Source organism: Pituophis catenifer, unplaced genomic scaffold (assembly GCF_029215685.1).
Source record: "Pituophis catenifer annectens isolate HBS135680 unplaced genomic scaffold, rPitCat1.0.hap2 SCAF_1, whole genome shotgun sequence".
NCBI lineage: Eukaryota > Metazoa > Chordata > Lepidosauria > Squamata > Colubridae > Pituophis > Pituophis catenifer.
This window is the reverse complement of record NW_027256881.1, coordinates 23,906,767-23,928,717: the sequence shown is the minus strand read 5'-3', so window position 1 is coordinate 23,928,717 and position 21,951 is coordinate 23,906,767. Positions and strand designations below refer to the sequence as shown.

Sequence of the window (21,951 nt, the reverse complement as noted above, 5' to 3'; positions counted from 1 at the left end):
TTCTATTAAATATCCTGGTTTAATTTCCATGTAGAAGCCACACTAATTTGACTAAAAATGCACATTCTACTACAGTTGGAGAATAATGTCTCCCAACATATAATATGTCAGATGTAAATGCCTTATTCTCCAATGTATAAATAGTATATGAACGGGGTATCAGGGGTTAATTTATTCTTCACTCCTTAATGTATTCATAATTCACCACTCCCACATCTAGCTCCTCCCATTGTACATATAAGGAGCTGTCCACATCTTTTTCATTGCTTCTATCTGAGAATATTCAGTGAATATAGAATGCCTGCTGTAAATAAAAGAAAATATATTCAAACCTCTAACTCTCACTAATCTTATTGAGTCTGATCCTGAAAATATTGCAACATAATATTTACGTATCTTTGTTCTGCGGTATACCTTTTGTCCAGACTCTTTTATATTATACAGAAATGCTAAATAAATTAGAAATATACAGATTGTTTGAGGCTCACTTCTGTTCCCCTCCACTTCTCTGCGTGTTTATATAATAATTGTGTGTAATAATTCCACAGGGACCTTTTAGCTTCAGATGACCTTCACTACAAGCATTACATTCAAGGAGAAAGTTTCAGTTTTCTTCTGATAGATTTTTGCCGTGTTGATTAATTGCAGATTCTTACACTGAATTTGATGGAAGCATCCCAGTTAATGGTGTAGTTGTTTCTCATATCACGTTTAATGCATGTTGCTCAGAATGGAAACTTCTGCATGTTGTGTCTTTAGAAGAACTTATGAACAACTTGTAAATGGCTTCAAAAGAAGTGTAATTGCTTCTGAAAGCTGCCCCAGTCCCTTGGGATAACTAGATGGGATTCCTTTTTTTCCTGAAGTATACACTCCTACTTTATTTATGATGTTGTTGACGAATGCCATTATTGTTTACCAAAGTTATTGATGAAAGCTGTAGATACATACTCAGTCTTTCCAACACTCTCAGGCAGAACTACAGTTGGGAATGAGGGGAATTGTTGTTCAACACATTAAACATGCATGGTTTTTTACTGAGATAGGTTCATGGGAATTGGTCATAAATGTTTATTATTGCTTTAAAAATTTAAAGCATGGGTGTCCACTTTTTGGCTTTAAGTGAAGAAGAATTGTCTTGGGCTGCATATAAAATATATAATATAGCTAATATATATATAGCTATGTGATATATATATATATATATATATATATATATATATATATATATATATGTCTTTGGTTATTCGGGTCTTCTCCCACGTAAAATTGGAAGTGTCTTGGCGACGTTTCGACGAAGTCTCATTCGTCATCTTCAGGCTGGTGTTCTCGGCTTCGTGCTTCCAGGAGCTTCCTGGAAGCACGAAGCCGAGAACACCAGCCTGAAGATGACGAATGAGACTTCGTCGAAACGTCGCCAAGACACTTCCAATTTTACGTGGGAGAAGACCCGAATAACCAAAGACCTACATACAAACACCTGCGAAAACCTGAGAAAACAAATATATATATATATATATATATATATATATATATATATATATATATTCCTCACACATTCCTCACACATCTCAACAACTAACACCCCAAAATTCGATTTACTATGGAAATAGAAGCTAACAACCAACTCCCCTTTCTGGACGTCCTAGTCTACAGAAAACCCGATGGCTCCCTAGGACATACCATCTACCGAAAAAAAACACACACAAACTGCTATTTAAACGCCCAATCACATCACCACCCTGCACAGATCAACTCCGTAGCCAAGACTCTCATCTCCAGAACCAAACGCCTAGCTGACAAAGACCACCTAAAAACTGAATTACACACTCTCACAAACGTATTAATCTCTAATGGATTCCAAAGAAACACAATTACCAACTTAATCCAAAGGGAGACACCCCCCAAGAACCGAGACACAGAATAGGACAACGGCATCGCCCTCCTCCCTTACATCAAAGGCACCACAGATAAAATCAGCAAAATTCTCCACAAACACAACATCAGGACAACTTTCTGCCCTGACCAAATAATAGCCAACATCTTAAGAAAACTCAAAGAAAAGATCCAGCTAGAAAACCAAGGAGTCTATGAAATACCATGCAAAATCTGCCCAGCCACATACATTGGACAAACCAATAGGAGAATAAATGCATGCATCGCAGAACACAAGAACGCAGTCAGAAAAGAAGAAAGACTTCCTCCCTTTTCCAGCACCTTAAAACAACAGGACATGAAATTGATTTTGAAGGAACCAAATTAATCTCCAAAACTGAACGCTTCAACAAGAGAATAATTATGGAAGCCATCGAAATAGAAAAACACCTGCATAACATGAATAAACATGACGATACCTCCTGCCTACCAGACATCTGGAAACTAGCGCTAGTCAACAAACGAGCTCCAGCCACAAACATTGACACCAGACCCAGGATAACACATGACGCCACCACCAATCATCCTCACCAGACTCAAACCCAATCCCATCCCATAGATGAAATGCAACCACCGTCCAGGGGCCGGACCACGGCGGCATCGCCAGCTGCTGCGCTCCCACCCGATCCCCACACAAAGCAAACTAACACACGCCATGAGCACATGACAAGACCTCAGACTCGGAGCCAAACCAAAGCCCGGGATGTTGCATCACAGCCATCTGCTCAAGACAATACATCACAGAACTCAGGATGTTACAACATCAAAGCTCAGGATGTCACAACACAGTCAACTACCCAGGATGTTGCAGCACAGGACTCAGGATGTCACAACAATAGAGCTCAGGATGCTACCACACAACCCATTACCCAGGTCGTTAAAACACAAAAGACTAATGGGCACACATCAAGGACCTCACCCACACAGGATGTTACAAAACAGTTGACTAATCTGCAAACATCAACTCCATCAACTAATCAAGATGTAACAATACAGGCAACCAATCTGCTCACAGCAACAAAGCCAGCACCCCATACCTCCCCACAGTATTTATAGAGAGACGGCAGCTTCGATCACGCTTTCCTTGCACAAGCATGAAGCCGAAGACACCAGCCTCAAGATGACTAGTGTGACCTGGTCGAAACGTTGCCAAGATACTCTCAATCTTACACGGGAAAAGACCCGAATACACCAAAACTTGCATATATATATGAGTCTCTGGAGAAAGGCAGCATATACATTGAAATAATAATAATAATAATAATAATAATAATAATAATAATAATAATAATAATAATAATAATAATAATAATATAAATAAATAAGTGATGTGGTTTATAAATAAATGAGGGATGTGGCTGAGCTTGTCGATCGGAAGATCAGCAGTTCAGTGGTTCGAATCTTTAGTGCCGCATAATGGGGTGAGCTCCCGTTACTTGTCCCAGCTTCTGCCAACCTAGCAGTTCGAAAGCACGTAAAATATGCAAGTAGAAAAATAGGGACCACCTTTGGTGGGAAGGTAACAGCGTTCTGTGCACCTTTGGCATTTAGTCATGCTGGCCACATGACCGTGGAGACGTCTTCGGACAATGCTGGCTCTTCAGCTTTGAAACGGAGGTGAGCACCGTCCCCTAGAGTCGGGAATGACTAGCACGTACGCGAGAGGGCAACTTTTACTTTTACCTATATATATAAAAATAGCACATACTTATATACCACTTCACAGTGCTTTTACAGCTCTCTCTAAGTGGTTTAGAGTCAGCATATTGCCCCCAACAATCTGGGTCCTCATTTTACCCACCTCAGAAAAATGGAAGGCTGAGTCAACCTTGAGCCTGGTGAGATTTGAACTGCCAAATTGCAGTCAGCCGGCAGTCAGCATAAGTAGCCTGTAGTACTGCATTCTAACCACTACACCACCGCAGCCCTTCAACAATCACATAATAATGTTAACAGTTTACAACCTTGGGGGCTACATCAGTAGCAGTATAGGGTTGCATGCACCTTGCAGGTTGCAGATTGAACAGGCCTGTTTTAAAGGTTATTTAGATGTCATTGCCTTCTTTCGTAATCAGTTCATGATTTTCCTACTTTTCTTCTTTCTTTTCTCTTAATGAAGACAACAAAGCCATTAGATCAGACACACAGCTCTGCTAATGCACCCAGAATGCTACACTTGCTTGAGCATACTGCAGCATTTTCTCCAATATAGAGTGAATATATGACAATGATGCAGCCCTTTGTTCTCACAGCTTTTCACTGCTACGAAGACAGTAATTGGTTTAAGCATTTGTCAGTATTTTGTCTGGTTAAATATGAAGAATATTTTTTAAAAAAAACTGAACAAGAATTCCAGAAATTGTGGTCTTGCATTTTACTCTTATTTGCCCTACTCAGAATATTTTCACCGCTCCCCCAATATTCATGATCATTGGGCTAATTCCTTTACAAACATTCATCTTTTTAAAAGTATATTTGATAGGAGTGTAAAATATATGTACTGTACTGTAGCTTCATGAAAGCAGAATTTGAGAACCTGGGGTCCTTTCCCAGTTAAGTTGCCAAATTCTGATGGCATAATGTCTAAAAAAACAGCATTGCCATTTAGAGGTAGGAAAGGCACAATTACAGTACTGGAACGTAAGTCATGGACCCAGAAAATATAGACACAATCAGGGAAACTTTGATCCACCCTTCCACCAACATGCACTTTCCAAATGGAAAATCATGATGCTGCCTGTATGTGAACTGGTTCTCGACTCTAGGGGGTGGTGCTCATCTCTGTTTCAAAGCCAAAGAGCCAGCGCTGTCCGAAGACGTCTCCGTGGTCATGTGACTGGCATGACTTAACACCAAACAGAACGCTGTTACCTTCCCACCAAAAGTGGTCCCTATTTTTCTACTTATATTTTTTATGTGCTTTCGAACTGCTAGGTTGGCAGAAGCTGCGACAAGTAATGGGAGCTCACCCCACTACGCGGCACTAGGGATTCGAACCACTGAACTGCTGACCTTTCGATCGACAAGCTCAGCGTCTTAGCCACTGAGCCACCGCGTCCCTTCTTCTCGTATAGCACTATAATTGGAAAGTGGTAGTTGTTCCATAAAAAGTGAAAACACTCTCAACATAAGATCAATTTCTAGTGATTGCCTGGATGTATTCATATTGTTTTCTTGACAGCAGTCCAGAAATAGTTTTCAATTGTCACCTTCCATGTAAGGTTTTTTGTTTTGTTTTGTTTTGTTTTCCATTTTTTCAGTACTGAAATTTCTGGTCCTCTTCCACCCAAAACTAACCGTGCTTAGCTTTTCCAAGGTCAGCCAAGGTTAGAAGCTGCCACCTCTGTGGATATTCACAGCATTTCTTTAACATTCAGATCTGCCAGAAATACTTGAAAAGGGAAAATTAGTTTTCGGCCAAAGGGTATTGAACTTTGTGGTTTGGGCTCATGAGAACAACAGAGATTCAGCTTCTTTTTATTTGACTGCTGTTATGAAAAAGCAGCAAAAAGAAAGGTTGTAACTGAGCCAAATCAATTCATCCATGTTCTCATTTAACAACATGCAGTTTGCACATTTAGCAGATGCTCTGAGAAAAATGATATGGCCCTTGTAGAGGGAGAGTGGGGAGGAAGTATAGGAGATGCAGCCCCAGCCCCCATGCCTGAATTCATATTACAAATGAATCATATCAGGTTTGGGGGGATAGCAGTAAAGATGCAGACAGATTAATACAGCTTTTAGTTATTACTTTATCTATTTTTAAACTGATGGTTAAACTATTTCTTACAAGTAAATGTGTTCCAAAATCCCAAAGTCAGATATCAGATTCCTTTGGCTATATGAAGAAACAAGCATGTTAGCGCTCACCATTTTCTTTAAATAATTTTTTAAAGTCTTTGTTAAGCCACAAAACTGTTTTTACAAATATCTAGAACAGGGGTGCCAAATTCAGGTTGTGTTTGACCTCGGGAGGCCTGATGGACATGGCCAAGTGGGTGTGGCAATGGTGGGCGTGGCCACCTTCATGTCACTCAAGTCAGGGGGCACCTGTGGTGGCCCGGATGGGGCTGGGGGGATCCTCCTGCAACCCCCTGCCAGCAAAAATGGAGCCCGGGAGGGCTCTACAAGGCCCTCCTGAGTTCTGTTTTTGCTGACAGAGGCACTGCGGGCCGGTCCTTCGCTATTTCCAGGATGGCCCCATAGGCCAGATCTAAGCACCCTGCAGGCCAGATATGGCCCACGGGCCTTGAGTTTGACACCCCTGATCTAGAATTAGAATAATCCTCTCATTTGCAAAGAAATGCAAAGAATAGTTCACATAATTAATTGTTTTCTCTTGTTTTTTACCAGAGACATTTATATTAATATGATGATTTATATTAATTTTAGATATACAGAGAGTAGACTTTGACTTTGACTTAGAAATAACTTTATTGTCACTTTGAATGTACGCTAATCGGCATCCATTAAAATGAAATTTCACTGCATACAGCTCTCAAAGACTCTCCACCTCTAATATACACTACACAAACATGACAAAATGAGTAAATAAATAAATACAAAATTATGTATATATCCACATATATGACATGGAGAAACAACACAGTCTAGTTTGGATGTATACATGTACATGGTGAGAGAAACGAATCTTGGGAGTTTACCAGATGGATGGCATAAGGAACAAAGCTGTTACAGAATTTGGTAGTCCTGCTAGAAATACTTTGAAACCTCCTCCCAGAGGGGAGCAACAGAAACAGACCGTAAAGTGGGTGTGTGGGGTCTCTAACAATGCTTTGAGCTCTAAGCTCATAGCGCTTATAAACAGTATCCTGAATGACAGGAAGCGAGCTAGCATAGGTTTATAGTGGGTAATCGTACTGTTACGCTATTGAACTTCAAACAAATATCCTGTAATATTTTAGATACTCTATTCTGGCTGTCAGAGTAGACAATTTGCCTTGAAAAGAGTAATGTTGCTACATGCTGAATTTATTAAAAGAGCAGCTACCAATTAATCAGCTAAGACTATAGTTGATAATTCTGTCAACTTAAAAAGCATATATTAAACAAATATCAACCCTTGGCCTTGTACAGCTCCTGTTAGTTTCTAATTTCTCTGCCTCTCAATGTTGGAAACTATTTAGCAGATTCCAGATTTTAGTAAAATATATTCTGTTATATAAATAGCATCATTTTCACCAATAAATAGCCATGGAAACCAACACCCTTATTTCTTATACAGTACATTATTTTTTGTTCCAGAAGAACTGTGAATCTTTTTTTTTTTTTTTTTTGCCAGTAATTTAGATTATCTTGTTGCAGGAATTTAATCTTTACTTTTTCTTATAACAATTATACATAAAATCCCCTTTTCCAAAGCTAGTTAAGGTGTCAGAATGCCTAACTTAGCAGCCAACTGAAACCTCTATTATTTGCAAGCATTTGATCTCAATGTTCTTTTGATAGCTATCATCCAAGCTGTTTCATTTTAGTATTAGCGCGGCATTAAGAAGTCATACTTTCTGGTACAAGAGCCAGGACAAGTTTAAAAAAAAAAGACGATGCATATTTTTTATCAGTGTTCACTGTTTATGTATATAAAGCAAACTGATTTTATTTGCAAGTTATCATTGCTTTTTTGTTTGTTTAATAATTTGTGGCATTCCTTGCTACTGGCGAAGGAATTAAAGCTTATAATGGCTGAATTCACAAACAGCATTAATCTATAACATGGTTTGGTCTTGTTATTATGAATCCACCATCAAAGCTGGTAAGCAGTGGCCTTATGACTATGTGGTACAAACTTAACCAACTGAGATTTATTCAATAAAACAAGTTACATAAACCATGACTTCGCACAATGGGTGAATTATATTGTGAATGAAATCACTTCTCATTCCTCAATGTCAGTTTAGTTTAAAAATAGCAATGTTTTTAAAGTAACCCCAGTCAATGACTTGTAGATTGTTAGATTTTAATTCCCATGCTACCTATGGATTAAGGAATTACAGTCAAACACAATTGAATGTGTTGGAGAAGACTATATTGATCAATTCTGGGCAACTGTATTTGTTAACATGTAATTGTTACTATTGTCTTTTGTTATCTTTCCAGTTTCAGACTTAGACATTGGGGTTTGGGGTGAAATTATTTGGAAAAGGGAAGGTTGGTAGAAAGTGTTGCAATTCTGCTTGTAAGATGTGTGAAGAGCCAAACATGGTGGATAAAAAAGTGCATAAATGAACCTAGTTTGTTTCACCTGAAGCTTACAAATAAGCTATAGAGAGCTTCTATGGTATCAGATAGTCCTCAACTTACAACCATCCATTTAACAAACCATACAAAGTAATAATTCACACTTGCAACACTGCAGCAACCCCATGCTCACATGATCAAAATTTGGGCACCTAGCAACCATTTGCAACTTTCTCAGGTGGCTTCTCATAAATAAAATCAAGGAAGGAAGCCAGATTTACTTAATGACAACATGATTCACTTAACAACTGCAGTCATTCACTTAACAACTGGGGCAAAAAGGTTGTAAAATCAGGTGCAACTCGCTTAATAACCACCTTGCTTAGCAATAGAAATTCTGATCCCAATTATGGTTGTAAACTGGAGGCCTAGCCTGTAATGGTTAAAGTAGGAACAGAGATACTCAGGTTCAAGTACATCCTTAGCTATGGAAGTTCAGTTTTTGACTTTTAAACTAGCCCTTCTCTCTCAGCATAATCCACTTCGATAGTTATTATGTTCACAAATGCAGGGAGATCTCTGTGGAAGTCATCTGAGTGTCAGCCCTAAAGCTGACCTGACTGAAGCCATTTTGAGACTTCAGTGTTGCCACACTAGAGCTAAGGGATAGGGAGGAGGGAATAGATATAGCTGGGGTTTTGTAGCCAAAACAAAGCATTTTCTCCTGGGAACCAAGGACATTCCCACAGGTGGTCGGAGAAAGGAGGAGTAAAGTTACCAAGCAACTGGACGGCACCTTGATTAGACCATGTGACCGATGGTTTGGGGAAGGGAGAAAATTTTTACCTTTAATTAGGTGAAAACCATGGGAACACTCAGAGTTGGTTTTTAGCAGCCTGTGCTAATATGATATATCCAAATAAACTATTCTTTGAGGAATCTACAATACCTGCCTCGGAATTTTGTTCATTATGGGCATATTACTTGGAACCCTGACACTGAGCTCTTGAAGTAAAAGTGGGATATACTTAAATCAAATAAATAAATTATAAAATCAAATGAGTTCATGCCTAATGAAAAGTCCTGAGCTTGTGAAGCAGTTTGCAATTTGAAAAACCGTTAACAAAAGTGTATTTTGTGAAAGAACAGTATGCATTATATTAGGAAACAGTGAGGCTTAAGTAGGCATACTGGAAAAATGGAGTACAATATTTATTTATTCATTTTTTATTTATTTATTTTGTCGAGTACATATTAGATAATATATATAAGTATAAGCATGAATTGAATACATAAAATGAATACAATTAACGGAAACATTAGGACAGGGACAGTAGGCATATATTCTCTTATTCAGGAAGAATATGCATATAACCATGTTTCGTTGATGAGTTTATAAATTAAATTCAGAAGTAGAATTTAGAGTCTGAGCCTCATTTTAGTATAAAAGGAAAAGAAGTCTCCTCAATGTGCATTCCACTGAGAGTATTCCAGTGATCTTGAATCTGGCTAAACTCACTGAGATTGACGTAATGAAGAGGCTTTCTACTACACGGCAAAGCAATGTTTTGATCTCCTTTTAACCTTTCTTTGTAATCACAGCAGGATTGTAGCTTGACTTGCAAACAAATATTTGCAGTGACAATAACAGGCTGCAGCTGGTAGATTGCTTTTGACAGCCTTGACTTGACTGTTACAGTGAAGCATGAGAATATAATCTGGGTTGGGTGGTGTTTATGAGAATGAAAAAGGCTAACCACCAATTAGGATGGAAGAATGTTGAGAGCCAGATGAGGCTGGGAAAACAAATTGTCACTCTTAATAGAGTGTGAAATGGCATCAGTTTTTCTGGTACGCACCATCTGGAAAGGGGGTTCAAGTTAATCTTTTAATACATTGCAGCTTCTGCCTGCTGTGTTTCACTGGTACCAAAGTGTGTCATCTTCTCAATTTTGTTTATTGGCCCTGCTGCCTTCTTCATATTTCATCCCTTCTCTTTTCTCCAAGGATAACTTCTCTTCCTTCCTGTAACTCTACTGCACCTTTTCAAGGCAGGCCTCCCCTCCAACACTTTCACCCATTGTAATGTATAAGGAAATGACCTTGAGAGAAGAGAGGCACAGCCAGGAAGCTGTGGGGTAAGAGGCAGCTTAGCCTGCAGAAGCAATGTGGATGCGGCAAATGTCTTAGAAGGGACCCCCTCTCTAATTTCGTGGGCTGTAAAGGCAGTGGGGGAGAAATATACTTTCAGGTTTGCAAAATTCTGTAAATGTAACCCTATAATAATGTAATATTAGTTCATTTGGCATGCTTCCTATCTGGACTACCTCAGTAGACTGACATTCATTCATTCGTTTGTTTGTTCATTCATTTGTTCGTTCATTCATTCAATCAATCAATTTGTATGTCGTGGAAATTTTAAAAAATGACTCTTTATTTTATTTTATTTTATTTATTTATTTTTATATGCCGCCCTTCTCCGGAGACTCAGGGTGGCTTACAATGCGTTAAGCAATAGCCTTCATACTTTTGTATATTTTATACAAAGTCAGTTTATTGCCCTCACAAACCGGGTCCTCATTTTACCCACCTTAGAAAGGATGGAAGGCTGAGTCGACCTTGAGCCTGGTGAGAATTGAACTCGCAGTAATTGCAGGCAGCTGGATGTTAAATGCTGCCTTAGGAGGCATTAGCCTCCTACGCCACTCAGGCTAATTTTTATTTATTTGGTCTATTTGTAAGCCATCACAGTAAAAGAAAAACTCTCAATGGTTGATATAGGAAAAAAATAAAATGTAAAACAAACTCCATCCAATCCCTTCCCCAGCAGCACTGCAAGGAGAGGAAGAAAAGTAAAATAAGTCCAGTCTCTCCAGTAGATACCAAATCAACCCCAAATAGCCATAGATGGTTTTACTTTATGCTTCTATTTTGCCTTGATTGAGAGAGAGATGTCTTCCTGAAGAAGAGGCAAGGAAATCCCAGCTCCTGACCAGGACATCAACAATATCATCAGTGATGTGGTATGGAATGGTCATATCATAAGGCTCACTTGGGGGTAAATAAGAAAGTACCACTTCTAAGTTGGAATAGATAAAAAACAATTTAGATTTTTCTACAGTAGGCCGAGAATAAGACAAAGATGATGTAATGAAAATATATTTTTAAAAAAGAGTTAATGAGGCTAATGGCTAGCAAGACTTTGCCAAAGCATGTTTGTACAATGATTACATGCATGAATCTTACATATCCTGGAATGTAAGAACTTGCATTCCTCCAGTTCAAGACCATTGGCCTGCCCAACTCTACAGCAGGGTTGTCAAACACAAGGCCCAGGGGCTGGATCCTGCCCACGGGGTACTTAGATCTGGACCATGGGGCCGCCCTGGAAACAGCGAAGGATTGACCCGCGGTGCTACTGCCAGCGAAAATGGACTCCTGAACTCTGTTTTTGGTTGACACGGCCTCCTGCAACCCTCTGCCAGTGAAAACGGAGGTCGGGAGCCCATTTTCGCTGGCAGAGCGTTTGAGCCACCACACGTGCCCCCGACAGGAGTGACATCTAGCTGGGCATGGCCAGCCTATCCACACCCAGCCTGGACCCACAAGGTCAAACACAACCCTGATGCGGCCCTCAATGAAATCAAGTTTGACACCCCTGCTCAACAGTATTTCAAATGCTTTTTGTCTTCCTGGCTTTTCCTTGAAATCCTATGAACTCAACCTTTTGCACGTGCTACATTTTTATTTGCTTATTTCCTTCAACCAGCAGTTGCTTTGCCAAATCCAGGCAAAGAAAAGCCTTTTCCACTTAAAACCCCATCGTTGAGCTGCACTACAAGACTACAAAGAACCCATGTTGTTTTCTTGACAAAAATATTTAAGTAGTTTAACATTGTCTTTCTTTGGAATGTTTTTTTTTTTTTTGATTTCTCAGCCGGCCTGTAATCTTAAGATTTCCTGCTGGATACTTTTATGAGTATTAGCCAAGCATGACTTTGTTTAGCTTCCAAGTTCAGACAAAATTGGCCAGCTGCTGCCACCTGCTGAGAGACTTTCCCACTAACTGTTATCTTTAAACAAAACAGCACAATCTAGATGCTGCTAGATATTGATCTTGGACCTCTCTCAAAGCAATGCAAGTGAAACCTCTTATAAGTGTAGGAAGAACCGTACAGTGTCTGTTTTAAATTGAATTTGTACGGATATTTTGTACGGATATTTTGTACGGACAATTTGTACTGTACGGATATTGTTCTGAATCTCTCTCTCCCTCTCCCTCTCTCTCTCTCTCCTTCTCTCCCTCTCTCCCTTCCTCTCTTCCTCCCTGGTTCTCTCACCCTCCCTCCTTCCCTCCCTCCCTCCCTCCCTTCCCTCTCTTTCTCTCCTTGCATTTTATCCAGTGTGATTTAATAGTCAATCCACTCATACCTGTGTTATGAAAGAGAAAGTGCAAACAGTTCATAAAAGGGTGATTGAAAAGACAAAGGAGCCTCTTCATGACAAATAATCTAAATACAAGATTGTAACATTCTGCAGGGTTCTGAAAGCCCATGTAGCAGGGGTGGGTTCTACTTACCTTTACTACCAGTTTGCAATGGGGCCGCGCGCACGCTCTTCTGCGCATCCGCAGAAGCGTTCTGATGATGTCGGGGTCAGTGGGCAGAGCCTCCTGCAGGTTTTACTACCGGTTCTATAGAACCGGTGCGAACCGGGGTCAACCCATCACTGCCGTGTAGATATTACTTTTGGTGGTCCTTGTTCTCCAAAATGAGCATCTTCTCCCACCTAGCCATACACTCGGGTAGATAGCACTGTTGGTGCTATCCAAATGGATTGAATTATAGTGTTCTCATTCCCAGCCATCATTCAGACAGAGAGTAAAAAGGACTGCTTGATCTGAAGGAGGAGACAGAATTATATGGAAGCCTTTTGGATACCTTTATTATCTGAGCAAAGTCAATATTAACAAGGAGAAGGGCTTCTATATCCTGCTTATAAAACCCCTTTCCTGGAAAGTTGAACCTGGTCAATACTATTTCCTTCACAGCACCCACCCTCTTACATTGTGATGAGTATTCATTTTGACGTGATTGCTTCTGGCATTGTTTTTAACCTTGCTTATTTATTGGTTTATAGTCTCGTTGTCTTTTAATTATTTGCTTTAAAGCCCCATTGACATTTTTAATAGAAAGATATCGTAAAACTATAATAATAAATCAAACCACATAAGCAGCTGAATAAGCCTGTGTGCCAGGAAAAGATATCTAGGCTCTTTTATTTGTCTTCAAATTTATGAGAACTGACCTAGAGTCATATAGAATCATAGAATTGAAAATAGTCGTCAAGTTCAATTCCCCTCACACTGCAGGATTCACTACAACATTTCTAATAAATGACTTTCCAGTCTCTTATTTAAAACCTCCAGCAAAATGGAAGAAATCATTCCATGAGGTAACTATTCTACTAATTGACAGCTCTTACTGTTCTTCCTAGTATCTGATCTATGGCCTTAAAATTTCATCCCATTAGTTTTAGTCTTACCTTCTGGAGGAAAAGAGAATAAGTTCAAGAATAAGTTTACAGTATGACAGCTCTTCAGGTATTTGAAGACAGCTAACAATGCTCAGCTGAGCACCAAAGAATTGAGGCCTTTGAACTATGGTGCTGGAGAAGATGCCTGTGAGTCCCTTGGACTGCAAGGCGAACAAACAAGTCAGTCCTAGAGGAGATCAACCCTGACTGCTCTTTAGAAGGCCAGATCTTGAAGGTGAAACTCAAATACTTTGGCCACCTAATGAGAAGGAAGGGCTCACTGGAGAAGAGCCTAATGCTGGGAAAGATTGAGGGCAAAAGAAGGGGACGACAGAGAATGAGGTGGCTGGATGGAGTCACTGAAGCAGCCAGCGTGAGCTTAAATGGACTCCAGAGGATGGTAGAGGACAGGAAGTCCTGGAGGAAGGTTGTCCATGGGGTCACGATGGGTCGGACAACTTTGCAACTAACAACAAACAATCCTTAACCTTCTCTTCTGCAATAATTATAATTATTATATATTATTTCTTTGTTAATTGACGACATGCTGTTTCTCTTGAAAAGACTCTGTTCAAAAATGTATTTTTAAAAGTTACACCCTGAAAAGGAGCAGCACAGTGCCCTTCTCTTCACTGAAACTGAAATGCCTTGTGAGTAGAAAGAAGAGTTTATGTGAAGAAAACTGTCAATTAGTATATGGCATGCTGAAAAAACTGTAAGAACAATCCATGTAGTCTATCATCTTTTCCCCCACCTGATAATTAAATGTTTTAAGGAATTCCAAAGGCAAGTCTCTCACATATGTGACAATTAAATAACCAAACAAACAAAAACAGTTGACATCTATTAAACTAGACTAATTATAGTCTTAACAGAACTATGTATAAAAAACTAAGTTATTTAAAAACTAACTCCTCGATCAATTCAGCTTCTTGCATCCTTTATCTATATACCATTGAAGTTTCTCGGGTTCAGGATAAAGGTCCAGCAATGTTGACAATTCAAAAAAGCATAGGGGTCTTCTCAATGATGGATATTCATCATCTCTGATGATTATGTGACTTACAGGCAAACCCAAACATTTTATTTTTTTAATTTGGAGAATTCCCATGAGATCTTTCTTGGAGAAAAGAAATCCTAAAGCATTGAATGGTACTTCAATTTTTGAGCCATTTCTCATGATAATTAGAATTTAATTAAATAATTTAGTAGTAATTTACTATTTAATTTAATGGTAATTCTAGATAGTAAACTCTAAATCAGAGGTCTTCAAACTTGGCAGCTCTAAGACTTGTGGACTTCAACTCCCAGAATTCTCCAGCCGGCTATGCCTTCTGGGATAGTTCTGGGAGTTGAAGTCCACAAGTCTTAAAGCTGCCAAGTTTGAACACCTCTGCTCTAAATGATATACTTTATTTGTATTTTTATAGAAGAGCAACACATACATGGTGCTCAGGGTGGAAATAAATACCTTGGATATCTAAGAAATGTGCCTTAGCATGCCAATTGTCTTCTTGTTGTCTCCCAATATTTTTGTAGACTTTCCGATGGCCCATCGCAAGCAGCATCGATGTCAATGAGATGCTGGAAATTCAGGTGTTTAACTACAGCAAGGTCTTCTCCAACAGGTAAGTGATGCACAATGCCAACTAGGACACATTTGAATCTGTCTTCTTTGGCCTCTCTTAGAAAATTGCTCAATCGAAGATAGCATTTCTACAGTCATTTTAATATTTTCAGCATTTTGTACCCATATACATTAGGCCTATTTATTTCACAACACCGTTCTTTAAGAGAAGTAGGAAGACATTTGTATATAGATAGGTGATCTTGAAAACTATGGCATAACAAAAGTTTTTCTACATTGAGAGAGCCCGAACACTTGGTGTGGCACAGAAAGCATTGTGTGTGGTGAATAGTTAGAATGCAGTATTGCAGGCTAATTCTGCCAACTGCCAGCAGTTTGATTCTCACTGGCCCAAGTTTGACCCAGACTTCAATCCTTCCAAGGTGGGTAAAATGAGGGCCCAGATTGTTGGGGGCAATATAACTTCTCAGAGAGGACTGTAAAGTAGGGTAGAGCAGTATACATGTCTAAGTGCTATTGCTATTGTCTTCCAGCACTTCAGTACCCATTTCACATAATTCAACATTTGCTGCCTAAGCAACTACTTTATCCTGCCTAATGCAGAGAGTACCAGTCCTGACGAATAGAATCTGAATACATATTGTAAGGTCCCAAAATGTACTTGAGTCACCAGAATGCCAAAAAGAGAGACTCAAGACGAGGCTTGCAAAAAGAAGCAGATTTTATTTATGGCCAAAAACAAAATACTGGGTGGGACTATATTCAGAACATACAGATACAATGCATGTGAGGAGATAGCCACACCTTGGGGAAGATATGGCGTCCTTTTTATACCCTCAGAGACATCAGTTTAGTACCCAATTCTGGCCCTCTGGCCCATCCCTTCCTTTGGCAGTGCCAGGAAGGGGGGGGGGTGCTTAGCAACCCCGCTTCTTGAGATATCCACCAGGTACAGAGTGATACAGAAAAACATAACACATAAGTGAGATCACTGGTAGAAACAAATGGCAGAGGCAGTTCTAATTCTTAGCAAAGCAATTCTTACAGAAGCAAAACAGCAAGTCAAACCAATTCTACTGACTCTACTATTATGTCCCACTAATTCTACCTGTTCTAGTATTATTATGTCACTTCAATATATAATAGGGAAGGGTACCTTCTAGTAGCTGAAAAATTTACTAAGGCTATTAGTAGGTTTGTAAAACCTATTTTAGGCCTTTACTGCAGTAAAATTGTCATGTTTTTCCAGTCTCAGTATCAAACATTGTGCCAGTGATTTTCAGCAGATGTAACTGGAGGTTACTTTTAAGGCTGTAAAGGTAGAGGTGGGGAACACTTGTGATCCTGGGCCTTAAAAGGCTTAATCCTGATTAGTAATAAATCTGTCAGAATATAATAGGGGGCCTGCTGGATTTGATTAAACTGTAATATTCCATTATTAATCTTTAGATGAACCAGCAGCCTGATGCTTAGTCCAAACTATAGGACAGAGTAATCCGGTCATCCCTCCTGAACATGGCCTAAATCTCCTGCCAAGAGACATTTGCTAGATCAAAATAAAAGTGGAATAGCTTTAAAATTGAGAAAATATTTGGCAGAGGTGATTTTCTATCCCTAGGAATTCCTATTGCCAAGAGAATTCATTGGGAAGTGACAACTAATGGTTTCCATAGTACAATGTTATTCTGCATCATTTGTAGAACAATGTGAAATCAATTCTCCAGGCAGGATTATGGACCTTCAGATATGGAGGTCAAAGAGGCACCAACGGTGCATCTAATGGCTAGAGCAGCTATGGTGGATGGTTACCATACACTTACTTATCTATGTTAATGAATCTGCAGTAATGAGTAGTGGCTATACTTGGGTTTATACAGGAAACTGTTCCAGTTCTATATGAAGATGCTAGATATAACAAAAATCCCTTTCTTGTTCTTTTTCTTGCTGGATCATATTGGTTTAAAACCTGAATAGCTTGATCTACTAGATTAGATGGATTTCACCATGCATAAATAATACAATAACTGGGTGCTTCTGCTGCCCATCATTCACAAAACTAGTAACTTGTTTAAACAAAATGATTATTTAAGAAAACACATTAAATAAAAGTGATGGTGATTTTGACCAGTTTTCCACAGAATTGCAGTATTTGTAGTATAGGGTGGTACAACATGCAGGAGATTTGGTTAGAGCAAGGTTAATTGTGTAACCTTGGGACAGTAATATTTCACCAACAGAACTAGACATTTTAACCCAAATTACACTGTTAATGCAATTTGGATATAACCCTTTTAGAAACTCTGTGTGTAATGCACCAGGATAACTTATCAGTTATGTGTATAACAGAATAACAGAATTGGAAGGGACCTTGGAGGTCTTCTAGTCCAACCCCCTGCTCAAGCAGGAAACCCTAACCATTTCAGATAAATGGTTGTTCAATCTCTTATTAAAAACCTCCAGTGTTGGAGCATTCACAACTTCTGAAGGCAAGTCGTTCCACTGGTTAATTGTCCTAACTCTCAGAAAATTTCTCTTAGTTCTAGGCTGCTTCTCTCCTTGATTACTTTCCATCCATTGCTTCTTGTCCTACCTTCAGATGTTTTGGAATAGGTTGACTCCCTCTTCTTTGTGGCAGCTCCTTAGATATTGAAACACTGCTATCATATCACCCCAATCCTTCTTTTCATTAAACTAGATATACCCAATTCCAGCAATCATACTTCATATGTGTTAGACTTCAGTCCCCTAATTATCTTGATTGTTCTTCTCTTCACTCTGTCTAGAATCTCAACATCTTTTTTATATTGTTGCAATTAAAACTGTATGCAATATTCCAAGTGTGGTCTTATCAAGGTATTATAAAGTTGTCTTAACACTTCATGTGACCCTCTGTTAATGCAGCCTAGGACTGCATTGGCTTTTTTTGGCAACTGCCGCACTGTGCTGGTTCATATTTAAGTGATTGTCTGCTAGGACTCCAAGTTCCCTCTCACAGTTACTACTATTGAACCAGGTACCACTTATTCTATACCTGTGCATCTCAAGGGTAGGTTTCACTTACCTTTGCTACTGGTTCGCTCGCATACGCCCTACATCTGCACATGCGCAGAAGCTTCTGTATCTGCGCAGATCGTATTTGATGACGTCTGCTGCTACCGGTTCACCTGAACTGGGGCGAACCGGTAGCAACCCACCACTGGTGCATCTGGATTTTCTTGCCTAAAAACCTTATTTTTCTCACCACTGAATTTCAGTAGGATCTTTATCCAAGTAGTTCCAAGTCTACTTCAAACTTATTTCTCAGTTTGAATTCAAGCAGTTCTGGAAAATAAAGCTAAACTGCTACAATGAACCCTTTAAGGATTGTGAAAAGGGTATAATTATATTTGAAGCATCAGTCTACAACAAAAGGCACACATTATTCAACCTGGTTGAATATGGGCTTGCACAGCTGTGATTATGCTGACACAAAGAGTCTGTAGCTTTAATGGGTTCGTGCAAGGCATTGACATGGTATAAAAAGTATATCCCTGGAATCAATTTGATTTTATTATTAATTAATTCTTATAGCCAATTTTGTATTTTACTCCAATACCAGAATTCCAGAATTCTGATTCCAGAAACTTTTCTCCTGGGAGTACTAAGGACCAAATATGATAAAAACCCCAAGATATTTAATCATTCATATACTCACAGCAGCGAGAATAACTTATGCACAATATTGGAAAGGAAACAATATACCACCTGAGGAATCTATTATTCAGAAAATATTTGATTGTGCTGAAATGAATAAATTAACATTAGAATTAAATGAAAAAGAGGATTCAGAATACTATACGGTGTGGGATAATTGGTACAGGTGGATTGATAACCGAGTTAAAAATGGATGGAAATTAGTATAAAGTTTAAGATTATATATACATATACATATACATATACATATACATATACATATACATATACATATACATATACATATACATATACATATACATATACATATATATATAGAGCTAGAAATGGATCTATTTAGGTCTCCCACCTAGCAGTGAGAGCTTGCTAGGTGTTAGAAAAGAAAAAAGCCCAGAACCGAGTAGATGAGATTCTACTGAGCTGGAGCTACAAAAAAACCTTGGCTACGTAGGGAAAACCTGGCTAGAAGAAAAACATATATATATATATATATATATATATATATATATATATATATATATATATATATATATATATATATATTTGGAGTTATAGAATATGCATAAAATTAATCTAACCTGTAGGAAAAGTAACACTGTCTGATCGTTTATGTATTGGAACTATGGAAAATGGAAAAATCACAAAATATTTAATAATAATAAAAAAATATATCCCTGTTCCCAAAGTTAATTTAAAACGTGAAAGATTTCTGGGAGTGATACATCCTGATCTAAAGTTTCTTTTGTTTTAGTCCAGACATTAAGAATTGATATTTCAATGGTATAATATATACTTTGCTTGCTTTTAAGTGTTAGGGTCCATTTTTTTCAGATCTCCAAGCTAATTGCACAGTATAATCTGCTAACATCTTATCTGTATACCGATTATTTAACTTAATGGTAGAGGTTTTCAAAGTAGAAAATGTTTCCATATTCATTGTTGCCTGGTTCTTTTAACCTTTGTTGTCATGCTCAGTACCTGCCTATGTACTGACATGAATTTTATCAATGGGTTATAGTCGAGCCAATAGCAGCATAGCCATACAGAAGACTGCAGTCTAATAGTTCCAAGTTGGACGATCAGAGGTCTTGCTTAATACAAGATGCCATCTACCATTACAGTTATTTTATTTTAAATTATATAAATTGCTAGTTAAAATCATATGAATGATATAAAAGAACAACAGGTAAAAAAAGATTTCCATTATTGATAGGTATTAAATAAACATAATTCAAAGTGCTCTTTGGTCTATTATTTTACCACTGATCTTATTGTGCTTATAAGCTGTAGTACTGACTGTATTGACTGTAATAAGGATGAGGATACTCCTCGAATTACTGTTTGCAGACTTGCCAATTTGCATACAATTTGCACATGTTTGTTTTAATATTTTGGATTTTATGAATAAAAATCCATAGAAGGATTACCATAGAAGGAAGGAATAACAGAGTATTTGTAGCCATAGAAGAGGGCAGAGGACTTGTATTCTGAATTCTCTTATAGCTTCCAAAAATCAATCAGGCATTGTTTTCATACTTTTAAGGAGTTGCTGATACCTCATATGTTCAAAAAACACCAAACTGTTTGGCAATCTCAAACTATGAAACATTGATAGACATCTTGGCTTGTGGGCAGCTAAAGTGAGGACTATATATATTATGGCATATTGGACCCTGTTAAAAAACTTCAGTTTTTGACACCTGTCTGTTCCACTACAACAATTTTCATCTCCTGGTTTGGTTGGAACTTCTTCTTATCTACTGCATTTCATTTGCAGCCTGTTAAAATGCATAGTGCTTGATTATTATTTTTTTTAAGCATCATGTTGTTTGAATTCAAAAGATTCCCTGCTTTCTAATCTTAGGGTAAACCTTGGAAATAAACCATATCATGAAGTGTGTACACTGGTGAACAGACAAATGCTAGATGGAAACACTGTGCAGATAGGTCAGAATTGCTGATTAGAAGTCTCTCTTCAAAGACCAAGTGCACTTCAAAGCTAATTTAGAGTTCAAACCCACACTTCAGCAATGTATGTCAGTCCAGAAATAAAGTCCCATGTGACTCCAGCTGGGAGCCTGGCAAGATTTTTTCCCCCATAATATAACATTTTATTTTCTAATACAGTGGGGGTGCCACATTTGAGCTGCAAAAATCCAAGCAACCAACTCGAAGACAGGACAGAGAATTGCCTGCATCTCTTTGCTGCAACCTGGCGATCATCCTAATTTTTGCAGCCCATGTCTTGCAGCTTTAATTACATGAACGAGAGTTTATCAAAAATTCCCTAGTAGAGTAGCCTTGTTGATATAGAATAGAATAGAATAGAATAGAATAGAATAGAATAGAATAGAATAGAATAGAATAGAATAGAATAGAATAGAATAACAGAGTTGGAAGGGACCTTGGAGGTCTTCTAGTCAACCCCCTGCTCAGACAGGAAGCCCTATACCATTTAAGGCAAATGGTTATCCAATCTCTTCTTAAAAACTTCCAGTATTGGAGCATTTACAACTTCTGGAGGCAAGTTGTTCCACTGGTTAATTGTTCTAACTAATGTGTTGAAATATAACCAATATTTTTGTATATGGGATTCAATATGTCAGACACTGGGCAGAAGAGAGATCCAAATCTTCCATAGATGATATGAGTGTGTTTTTACAGAATGATGGTGATAAATATAGATATATGCAAGAATTTTTAAAATCTACTTTTTCCCCAACCCTCCCACCTGAGTGGATAAGTCCAAGAAATACTGAAATGCTGCATTACATCAATTAAAGGTCTGATTGCTATATTCATACAATATACCAAATTTGACTAGCTTCAAATTTGATCTGGGTGGGGTTTTTTTTTATAGTTTGTGCACTGTGTAAAACCCATCTCATTAAATATTCAATTTGCTGTACAAGCCAAGGAAATGGTTTAATTTAGTAACCTAGTTTATTGTGTTATGAAAAGCCAGCCTGTAAGTGAACTTTGCTGTTGTTGTATGTAATTCA

At 38.3% G+C, this 21,951-nt stretch overlaps 1 protein-coding gene across 1 annotated transcript in view; it reads left to right on the top strand.

Moving 5' to 3' along the window:
• The window catches only part of OTOF (otoferlin), a 177,442-nt gene that overhangs the window by 31,627 nt on the left and 123,864 nt on the right, over positions 1-21,951 (top strand). The window contains exon 3 of the mRNA XM_070947052.1: positions 15,208-15,296. Within this exon, the coding sequence (XP_070803153.1) occupies positions 15,208-15,296 (89 nt within the window). The remainder of the gene's footprint in view (positions 1-15,207; positions 15,297-21,951) is intronic.